Source organism: Contarinia nasturtii, unplaced genomic scaffold (genome assembly GCF_009176525.2).
Source record: "Contarinia nasturtii isolate CC-2019 unplaced genomic scaffold, AAFC_CNas_1.1 Cnas_scaffold_864, whole genome shotgun sequence".
NCBI classification, from domain to species: Eukaryota; Metazoa; Arthropoda; class Insecta; order Diptera; family Cecidomyiidae; genus Contarinia; species Contarinia nasturtii.
This window is the reverse complement of record NW_022198211.1, coordinates 4,230,865-4,242,231: the sequence shown is the minus strand read 5'-3', so window position 1 is coordinate 4,242,231 and position 11,367 is coordinate 4,230,865. Positions and strand designations below refer to the sequence as shown.

General features: G+C 34.1%; 2 protein-coding genes and 1 long non-coding RNA gene across 3 annotated transcripts in view; 2 read left to right on the top strand and 1 right to left on the bottom strand.

Moving 5' to 3' along the window:
* The window catches only part of LOC116342392, a 47,865-nt gene extending 45,097 nt beyond the window's left edge, over window positions 1–2,768 (top strand). Inside the window, exon 3 of the long non-coding RNA XR_004201245.1 lies at window positions 2,660–2,768. This is a non-coding gene — a long non-coding RNA (uncharacterized LOC116342392). The remainder of the gene's footprint in view (window positions 1–2,659) is intronic.
* A 4,037-nt stretch (window positions 2,769–6,805) lies between these two features.
* Window positions 6,806–8,097, top strand: LOC116342661 (piggyBac transposable element-derived protein 4-like). Its single transcript, XM_031770354.1, has 2 exons — window positions 6,806–7,960; window positions 8,077–8,097. The coding sequence occupies exons 1-2, from the start codon at window positions 6,806–6,808 to the stop codon at window positions 8,095–8,097; spliced, it is 1,176 nt and encodes a 391-aa protein (XP_031626214.1).
* Window positions 8,098–9,621: 1,524 nt separating this feature from the next.
* LOC116342660 lies at window positions 9,622–10,395 on the bottom strand. Its single transcript, XM_031770353.1, has one exon. It carries the CDS (start codon window positions 10,393–10,395, stop codon window positions 9,622–9,624), a length of 774 nt encoding a protein of 257 aa, XP_031626213.1.
* Window positions 10,396–11,367: the final 972 nt, after the last annotated feature.

The window sequence follows — 11,367 nt, the reverse complement described above, 5'->3', positions numbered from 1 at the left end:
TTGCGGTACAAAATTGACCCGTTTGAATGATTTGTCAATATTGAACAATTGAACATACTCTACACACATGGGGAAACAGAGATGGCGTTGTCGTAGCATGTAGAAAAATATATGTTTAACGCAATATTCGGCTTGAAAAAACCACAATAATGGCTCACTTCTTAAAATATGACATTTCCATGAAAAAAGGACCATCTTTTTAACTTCACAAAAAAACACCATATTAATTATTTCTCGTCTGTTTTTGGATGTATGTTATAGGCGAAGGTCCAAAATACTTGAAACGAGCAACAATTAGTGAGAAGGTTTGAGAGAAAGTTGATAGAAGTCGACAAATCGGTCCGCCAAAGCATGATTTTGATGGTTCGACGCATACTGAGAAAAATCGATGACAATGGTCCGTTCAGTGTAAAGTGAATGTGCTATTCGATAGCCCATGAATAAAGGTTTATACCAATAAAAACGAATTTAATATTGTATGTTTGTTGTTCCAATGGCAACGTCTGAATTTATTCCAAGGACTTTTTACTCATATGTTAGTATTTGTAAATCGAAGAAAAAAAAATTAATTATTTTTTTCATTTTTCACGATTTTTTACCATCTGCATGGGAAGGCTTATACGAAACTCTCGGAGACTCGGTATAATGCACAAATGATTTAAAATAAATGAGATACTGGCCAGAATTGAAAATAAATTTGATACTTGAACGAATTGAAAATAAATGTTTTATTTTCAATATTTTTCAAGTATCAGATTTATTTTAAACGCGAGTTAGTATCTCATTTATTTTAATTCATCGTCTTGTATCGGTATTTTTTTAAAGAATGTTTGGAGGTCATGATTATCCTTACCCATTCATATGACTACACATGTATCTCTTCTTCACTGCGATGCGTTCACTTGGATGAAATTAACACAAAAATAGATTAAAATGGAGTGCGTAACTCATTTTGAGGGGTAGACTCTCTGCTAACACCGCAAGTGCGAGTAACCGTACTGGAATAATTGTTTCTGTGTATAGATACAAAATTCAATTAGAGTTTTTATTTTAGCCTATCCAGTTAAATTATTGTAAAACGAAGAATAAATTGAAAACTTGCCAAGAAATTAAAAAAAGGGGAAAATTGTTTCAGTTTGAAACTATCGCATAGTAGGGAAGAATTCGATTCGATAAAAACACGATGCGATTTTGTATTTATGGCTATTTGTTTGTTTCGAGGATTTTTTGTATCTTTTTATATAAAAGACATTAGATAGATTCGTTTTTTTCTTCGATTAGACATTGAGTGGATTGAGTTTCACAAAAAAAAAAAAAAAATACGGAAGTTATGAATTTTTAGTGATGAAAGAGATAAACACGGCAATGAAGCATTTATGCAAGTATCATTTGGATGTGATTTTTTGCCAAAAAGACATGCTATCAATTTTTGAAATGTCAATTTCGGTACAATATCAAAATAAATGACAGCAGCTATTGAGTATGGGAGAGTCTGCTTTGCTGTACTTTGATTTTTATTTTCGGTCTAATAACATGTCTATCAACTATCGTACGTCAATAAAATAATTTACTTGCAATATGAGTAGTATGCTGATATCGATAGAAATTTTATTTAAATCGACTACTTTGATGGAAAAGAAAAACATAATAAGTAATACACAAAATTGAAATAAGAAAAAAACCAAACTTATAAGCATCAATGATAAATATTAAATATATATATTAGGGTGGAACATTCTGTTGAATTTCGAGACACATCTTGATGGCCACTTAGGAAAACATGTCCTATAGTCCCCAGATTCAAGATATAAAGGAACTTTCAACTTTCCATTCCATACAAGACAGCGACTTGAAAGGAATGGGGGTACATTTTACTGGAAAACCACGAAAAATCCCAAGTCAGTATAATACTCTTTTCGAAGAGTGTACACGCTCTTCTCACACTCTTCTCACACTTTTGCATAAAACACGTATATTGTTTTTAACTGAGCTTCAATTTTTTTCTCTAAAAAATTTTCTTTTTTTTTCTTTATAATAAATTTTTCCAATGATGGATAATTTTTGATTTTGTTAATTTTTGACATTTTGAAAAAAATGAACGTATACAAAAAAAATGAATTAGCTGTTGCAACAGCAATTGTCGTTCTGTTGTATTTTGACACAGCTGACGAATGCTATAAACGTTCAAATATCAAAATACAAACATTACTTCCACTGGAATGCAGTGACAGCAGTGATAGCATTACCAATACCATTACACACTCTCTTCTCACTCAATATACGTGTTTTATGCAAAAGTGTGAGAAGTGTGTGAGAAGGGAGTCGAATAAAACTATACGAAGAGTGTGAGAAGAGCGTGTACACTCTTCGAAAAGCGTATTATACTGACTTGGGCACTGCAGAAAAAAGTATTTAATATTCATCATGAGCGAGAATATATGAATTGGTATACAAGATTCATATAGGTGAACGAGTAAGCAAAGTCCATAAACACGAAAATGAGAAAAAAATCTATTCAAGATTCCACTTTAATAAATTCATCCACCAAAACTATTTATTTTTTCATCCACATGGATTAGGACTACTCATTCATATAGAAGTGATTTGGATCAGTATCAATTTTACTAATTACCTTGACCCTCATCTTTCAATTGTTTAGGATTTGATCGCAACAAATCAACCATCTCTTCAATTTGTGCAGCAGTAAAAGCACAATTTTCAACCGGGATGTTTATTTCCGATAACACAGAATAATCACTATTCCATGCCACTGACTTTTCCGGTATAAAAAATCGTTTATTTTCCATAATCTCATAACGGATTGCACGAGGTATACGATGTTATTCATCAGGACATTCTGTACTGCACGACCGAAAACAGCACTTTGTTGACGAAATTCGAGCTCGGCTAATATTAAGAGTAATATCGCCGACCCTCTCTTACAGTAGACTTTCAAGCGAATCACTTTCTGCGAGCGCCATCTCTTTCACGCCCTTGAAAACAATGAAGCTTGTAAACTTCGCAAATTTCTCATATATAAATTAAATAAGTTTTGCAATAGTAGCAACGAAAATAATTAATAGAATTAATTATAAATAAAAAAATTGAAGTAACAACACACAAATATTTTATGTTATATGATTCTCGTGTTTTGACTTATGAGATAGCTTTACGGTGTAGAGATGACAATTGGAGAAAATATTATTTTTGTATATCTGTCAAAATAAACAACGCAAACAACTTGAAGAGAATATTTTTCAGATTAATTATCAGTATTATGCAAATAAAAAATAAAAAATGTTGCCAGTTCTTTTTTCTTCAAAAAACCTTACCGCAAATCTGCGATTCCATCCAAGAAAAATATTTGTGTGTTGTTGTTCCAATTATTAATTATTTTCGTTGCTACTATTGCAAAACTTATTTACACTGTGGGCCCAGTCGGACTAAATTGTATACTTTAAGGATTTTTCTATTGGGTGTATAAATTAATTTTTATCGCTGACAATTAGATGTCGCCACTTAAACTTGTATGAAGTTTGACAGTTGAATCCAATTGCATTTTGTACATGTGACATTTGCCTATCTAATTCAGAGCAGAAAGATTTATTTTTGACACAGTGTCATTATTTTCTGATCGATTCAAAATGAGCGATGAAAAAGTGTTTTTCTGTCTGGTCTCCTTTGGTTCAATTTTTTCACTTTGAATAAAGTGAAAATACATCTAAAGGTTATAAAATGTTGCAGGAGACGAGACCTCTCATTCGCCACAGAGAATATTGAATTTGGTGAAAAAGAAGTGGTGAATTTGTTGAAAGACTGTGAACTCACCAAAAAAAATTGAATGATGGGCTGTTGGCATTTTAAATTCGATAAAGATGCATGAAAAAGCATCAGAAAACATCAGAAGCATTAAATATATGCGAATCAATCCTTTTAAGACTTCTATAATGAGGTAAGACCAAAGGAATTTTGTGCCATACCAGTTGAATCCAAAACTAGTTGTAAGACGTTTTTCACATTTTGGCACAATGTTCCAAAAATAGGAGAGAAAGGAATTTTTGTATCGTATTGTAACTGGAAGTGAAGAGGGCATCTGCTACGATAACCTCAGGCATAAAAATAAGCGTTCAATCCCACACAATCATCAAAATCGATTGCATAGCAGGATTTTGATGATTTCTCGGTAATGCTCATTATTTGGTGGGATTAAAGTGGTGTGGTGTATAATGAGCTGCTGAAACCGGGTGAAACTGTCACGGGGGATCGGTATCGACTACAACCAATACGTTTGAGCAGATTACTGAGAGAAAAATTGAGAAAAACTGCGACAAGAAATAGTCGAAGGATTTATCAAAATTTGACATATTTCAAACATCGCAAAAAAAAAAGATAGGGGACTCTGGTCGGGGTGAGCTTGATCACCCCCCGTACTCTCCAGACCTTGCCCCTTCTGACTACCACTTGTTTCGATCAATGCAAATGGGCTTGTCTGAGATATCGTTTCGAAATTCTGAGGGAGTGCGAAAATGGGTCGATCAATGGATAGCTGGAAAAGATGAGGAATTCTTTCGACGCGGAATCGACAAGCTGCCAAGAAGATGAGCCGAAGTCATAGCAAACTATGGGCAGTACATTGGTTAATGTACTCATTCTTATTATTTTTAAATAAATGTTTCCTTTCACCAAAAAAACGATCAAAATTAATTTATACACCCAATATATAAAAAATCCATATGGATTAAAAAAATCCTGAGGGATTTAAAGTCAAAATATTAAAACAATACTCAAAATTAATAACAAAATAATGAATTCATTTTGTTAGTTGTCATCGATTTTACGGAGCAAAACATATAATGCAAAACGAACTGTAGCTGTCACAGAAACAATATATGTACACAAGCGACACACGTACAAGCCATAAAAACAGAGAAGAATATGCTGAGCGAACATTCTAATACATGCGCTCACTACTTAGCTTCATCACTGTGATACTTTGAGCGTACATGTGATGTTTATGTATTTGTATTTTTTCTGTGACAGCTACAGTTGACAATTTTGTTTTGCTCCGTAAAATCGATGACAATTAACAAAATGAAATCAAAAAAAATAATTTTGAGTATTGTTTTAATATTTTGAATTTCCTTCAGGATTTTTTTAAATCCATATGGATTTTTTATATAGAAAAATCGTAAAGTATACAATTTAGTCCGACTGGGCCCACAGTGTAATTTATACAATTTTGAAATAAAATTAGAAGAAAAAAATATATGAGAAATTTGCGAAGTTTACAAGCATCATTGTTTTCAAGGGCGTGAAAGAGATGGCGCTCCTTCAATGGAGTCATCTTCAAATACATTGTCAATATAGGACGCAAGAGAGGGTCGAATATCGCCCACGAGATTTGCATTTCCTATATGTCTTTCATAAAATAATAAGTTTGAATAGTTGCCGTGGCGAAAAATTAGGTGCAAAAATGCTTACCGCATCATGATTAAATTATTATTTGAAAATTTTTCTATTTATTTTAAACAACACCCTCAATTAAAATGCGTAATATGCTAATTAAAACGTCACACTAAATCAAATGGTGATAAGCACCAAAGCATTGTGGTGACAATAAACAATAAGTGTGCAAGTTCATGGTGCATTTCATACTAGGGGGTAGACACAATAGAGAATGAATGAATACCAATGAATAATAATACCTATCTATTTTCAAATACGACAATTACTTACTTATTTGAAGATTACTTGTACTAAAAATGTGAATACCGTGATTACCAAATGTCAAATTGATATCGGTAATAAAGATTTCAAGTTTTTTCCATTTCGTTTTAACATTCACCATTTCGAAATTTATTGTAATTTTTTCTGTTTTCTTTCTGTTATTTTCATCAAAATTGTTTTTGCATTTATTAAACCACTTGAAATAATACACTTAATAGCGTTGAAAAAGTTTTTTTAATATTTGGAAGATAATAATTATATATGCACATTGTGAGACGTTGCTGAATGCATTGACATTTCGTCTAAAACTGAGAATACCAAGAATACCAAGAATACCTTCAATTTCGGTGAATATATCTCAAGTAATATTCCATGTGTCTACCCCCTAGATTTCATACTCATGCGACATCATGAATAATAACGAAATATGTTCGTTATTCATAATTGCAATTATGTATAAAAAAATAAATGCCCAGAAAAATTAACCCTCCGTTGTGCAAAAGGGTCTGGCCAGACCTTTTTTGATTTTAGTTTAGATTTTAAAAGATTTTTAATTATGTTATTGACTTGAAATTTCATGACTTCTCCTAAAATTTATTTAGCTACATTTTAGAAAAAAATTAAGGACAAAAACATCTATAAAAGGATTATTATAAGGACATTTCAATGTATGCCTTGCGTACGTGCGTATGGTTCTGGCCAGAACCCAATATATCTTATATGTAAAATGATGTATTCTGGGCATCTTCTCTCACTTTTTGTGTCATATTTAGATAACAATTCATTCGAAATGCCTGTTATACATAAATAAATGTATGCACATGCGTGCACGTATATGTATTTACACGCACACTTGTCTGTCCACATACAAACGTGTGTAAGTATGATCGTGCTACTGCGACAAATTGTTTATGAATTTTTTTCATTGCGTTCAATTACAATCGATAATCAATTTATTGCGTTGTTTGTTTATTGTCGATCATCAGTTTATAAGTAATCGTTGAACAGGTTGTGCGCAACCTATTTAGTGCTAATAAAATACGCAGAAAAGTTTTGTCATTTAGTGTCTACGATAAAAATGAGTGACGATATTGAATTTCTTTACAACACACACCAAAACGACGATGATTTTGATCAAACATTTTATTCGCGGTTGGAAGCAATTTTTGCCCATGATATAAATGAATATCATAAGAGGATCGGAGAAGATTTGGAGCCAATATTTATGTCTGGTGATGAAGGTGATGAACAATACATCCCATGTGAAGATGAAGCATCCGATATTGAAAATGATCTCTTAGTCGAACCAAACGAAATGATTGACAGCGATGATGATGTTGATGACGATTTTACCGAGGAAATTCAGCTGGAAACAGTAAGTGAAAGCTTTTTTTATGGGAAAGACGGTACAAAATGGCATAAAAGTGAACCAAACTCAGCTATCAGCCGTATTCGACAACACAATGTTATGCGTTTTCGTTCAGGGCCGAAGGAAGAAAATTCCATTCCAATTGAAGTGTTCAAAAAATTTTTTACGCCAAACATTGTGTTTATCATTATCTCACAAACAAATCGATACGGAAAAGATGCCGTTAAAAAATGGAATGAGGAAAATACTAATAAAAAGCCAAGAATTTGGGTCGATATAACTGAAATAGAGTTAGACGCGTTTATTGGAATCCTTTTGGCGGCTGGTTACACGCATAATAACATGCAAAAGGCAAGCACTCTTTGGGAAACAGGATGCCTTCCAATATTCCGAGCTGCAATGTCATTCAATCGATTTGCTTTATTGGCACGATATATTCGTTTCGATGATGGCCGTACACGCGCATTTCGTCAACAAACCGACAAAGCCGCTCCTATTCGCGATATTTGGAATATTTTCAACGAAAACCTCGCCAAAAACTACAGCCCGCACGAAAATATTACAATTGATGAACAGCTGTTTGCTTTTCGCGGCAAAACTAAATTTACGCAATATATACCATCCAAACCAGCAAAATATGGCATCAAAATTTGGTGGGCTTGCGATTCGAAAACACATTATCCATTGCAAGGAAAATTGTACACAGGACGAGAAGAAGGAGCACCACGGGAAATAAATCAAGGCGAAAATGTTTTGCTACAGCTTGCAAATAAATACAGTAATAGCGGTCGTACCATTGTTGCTGATAATTTTTTTACCACATTGGATGCATGCAAACGTTTGGCTACGATTGGGCTCGGATTTGTGGGAACTATTCGATGCAATAAAAGATGCATTCCCAAGGAAATGAGAAAGGATTCGAAACGTCATGTTCTCTCATCTTTATTTGGTTTCCATGAAAATTTGATTTCACTCTGCAGCTATGTGCCGAAAAAGAATAAGTGCGTAAACTTGCTTTCAACAATTCACTATTCGAAAGAATGTGTAGGCGAGGCTATGAAACCCGAAGCGATTTTGTTTTATAATGCGACTAAGGCTGGTGTCGATTGCATGGATCAGATGGCTACTCATTTCTCTACCAAACGACCAACAAGACGTTGGACTTTTGCTTTTTTTTGCAATATTTTGGATATTATGGCACTAGCTGCATATATCATCTGCAAGGAAGTTGACGGCACCAATCAACCAGATGGTAGAAGAAAATTCCTTCATACTTTATCCGATACATTGGCTCTTCCAAACATCGAACAACGAGTGAATAATAGTTTATGCATGAGACATTTCAACACTCGTTCGGCCATGGAATCATTTTTTGGAAAGCCAATAAATGTAAGTATTCAAGTGCGCTTGAAATTATATTCGCCGTTCAGCGCAATTCAATCGTTTTCACTTCAATTTCATTTCATCTAACTTCTTTTGTTTATATTTTGTTCTTCAGACTAATCCAGAAGTTGTTGCTACGACTAGTGGAGCACATACACTCGCAAATAAAAGAGACTGTAAAGTTTGTTTACAAGGAAATGAAAAAATACGCCGAAAAACTCGTTTTTTCTGCTCAAGATGTGCTAGCCCCGTGTGCCAACAGCATTCAAAAATTGACTACATTTGTTTTCTCTGCGTTCCGAATAATCATAACATCATATGATCGTATTTCATTTATAAACATGATTCAAATGCTTTAATATATGAATAAAATGAAACAAAAAACAACTCTTTTCCAATCACCTTTTCTTACTTTTAACATTTTCACCTGTGATCTATGTTCAAAACATGCTGACATATCCAAATATAAAAAAATTACAATAGAAATCTACCTGGAAAGCTCTAAATATGATCAAATGAAGGAATACATATAGGTAAATACAGGCAAAATATATGGGGGTCTGGCCAGAACCATACGCACAACGAAAGTATACGGAATGTGTCGCACAACGGAGGGTTAAAAAAAATATATTTCTAATTTTTTCTGCAACTCTTTTTTTCTTTTGGTCGAAAAAATTGAGAATTTAATTGCCAAAATGTTCATTTAAAACAGATTATATTATTAAAAACTATAGTGAAAATTAAAAATGGAGTAGATTTTGTTTTTAAATTGCATTTAATAAAATAAATATTCGAATTTTTTGCAAATAAAAAAACATGGCGAGATTTTTTCGTAGAATTTTTATTTTGCAAAATTATACCGTTATATTTTAACCACACATGTTGTCATATGTGAGCCCCTGAACACATATGACGGAATTCATACACATTTAGGTGTATCACATTTAAATATACGTAATATGTAATAATTCGATGGCGTCTCCACTCCACCATGCATGACAAAATAAATGACGCATGAGAAAGCTACTTTGACAAGTCTGTCTGTATGTTCACAATAATGAAAGTGACAGTAGAGAATTTACCGTGGTGAGTCATAGTGCTCTTTACCATTTGTAGTAAATTTGTTGAGGTTGATCGATTTTTCACGAATCCATGTTGATTGTGGCTGATTTGCCATTAATAAATGTGTCGATTTTGTCATAGACAACAATTTCGAATAATTTGGCTATTGTTGGTATGATCACTACTGGCCTGTAATTCACTGCATTGCTCTTTTTACCAGCCTTGTAAATTGGCACAATTCTGGACTTTTTCAATGCATCTGGAACACATCCTTGTTGCAATGATTTACGAAATAGCGCTGTTAACGGTTTCGACAATGAGTGTGCGCAGTTCTTCAACACTTTCGTTGATATTCCATCTGGACCGGCTCCTTTGTTCGCGTCAATGAATTGCAATGCATTTAACACGTCGGCTTCAGTGATTTCAAAGTCAAATGATACGTCTCCGCATTCATCCAGCAATTCATCCAAGTCGATAATGTCGCTTCGTGTATACTGATTTTCGAAAAAATCAGCGAATAATTCCGCTTTCGATGTGTCGGTGTTCGCTGTCACATCATTATACTCAACGATAGCTGGAATATCGCTCCGTTTTCTTCGATCATTCACAAATCGCCAAAAGTGTTTTGGATTTGATTTGATTTGTGATTGTATGCGGCTGATGTACGATTTAAATAACTGACTTTGTAATTGGATGAACGAATCCGTGATTTTATTGTATTCGTCGAAATTGCTAGTCTGCCTTGCTTGCTTGTATGCTTTTCTTCTGACATTTTTCATGTGCTTCAATTGTTTCGTGTACCATGGTGGATCAGTGCCACTTTGAACGGTTATCCTCGGGACATATGAATCCATCGCCTCGTGTAGAACATTTCCAAAAATGTGAAATGCATTCTCGAGGTCATCTATTCGATTATTTTCTGACAAAATGTGATTTCCAAGGAAGAATGAATTCATCGCATCGAAATCGGCCGAGTCATACGCATAAATTTGTGAAAACTGCGGTGATGTGATCTCATTTTCATCAATTTCAGTAATGTTCTTTTGAAGCCACGTTTCGAAGAAAGAAATTATATGAAATGGACACGATTTTGTTGCTAATCGTACCTCATCTACTTTGTCCCGAATTGAATGTGTATTCTGTATATACACATTCAGTTTTGTGTGCTTCGAGACTATTTTTGGCGAGTTTTTTGTTTGTTTTCGATGCGATGTCAATGTTCGTTCATCGTTTTGTTCGATGTGGTCTGATTGTTTGATTATTCGGTGAATTTGTTTGGTGATATGGTCAAATCCATTAAATCTAGTGCCGGTGACTTGCTGATGTTTTTCGGATTTAATGACGGGAAAAAATCACCCAAAGTTTTGTTTTGCAAGAACTCACGCACAAGCACATCCTCTTCCCACACTTCCGGATTTATCAAAATGTCAAAATCGTCTTCATTCAATTCGATTTTGAACGAAACGAACTTCAATGTGGTGACATCTTTGTCTTTTTTCACCAGTTTGTGCACATTGAATCTCGATTGTTCGTTTACCGATGTGGTCATTGAAGCCAGAGATCCAAATTGCCTTTTTAAACACCGGTTTTTCAATTCGTTTCGGCTTGACTACAACATTCAGACGATGTGTGGCTGATTTTGTACCCACTTTTGGCGGTGGGGCTTCAAATTTCGTGGTTTTGACTTTCGGAATGCGCGGTCGTTTGGCCGATTGAGTCTGTGCACCACTTCGTAATGCGTCAGCGAATGATTTGACGGGGGTATGAACATACGATTATTTTGAGGCATGTGTCAGTGAAATATTGCGCGGAACAATTTTCTTTTG

Coding starts and splice junctions, on each gene's coding strand:
- LOC116342660 (XM_031770353.1), bottom strand. CDS start 10,395: ATGGATTCATATGTCCCGAGGATAACCGTTCAAAGTGGCACTGATCCA.
- LOC116342661 (XM_031770354.1), top strand. CDS start 6,806: ATGAGTGACGATATTGAATTTCTTTACAACACACACCAAAACGACGAT. Junction 7,961..8,076: donor CTACGATTGGGCTCGGATTT/GTGGGAACTATT, acceptor TTCACTCTGCAG/CTATGTGCCGAAAAAGAATA.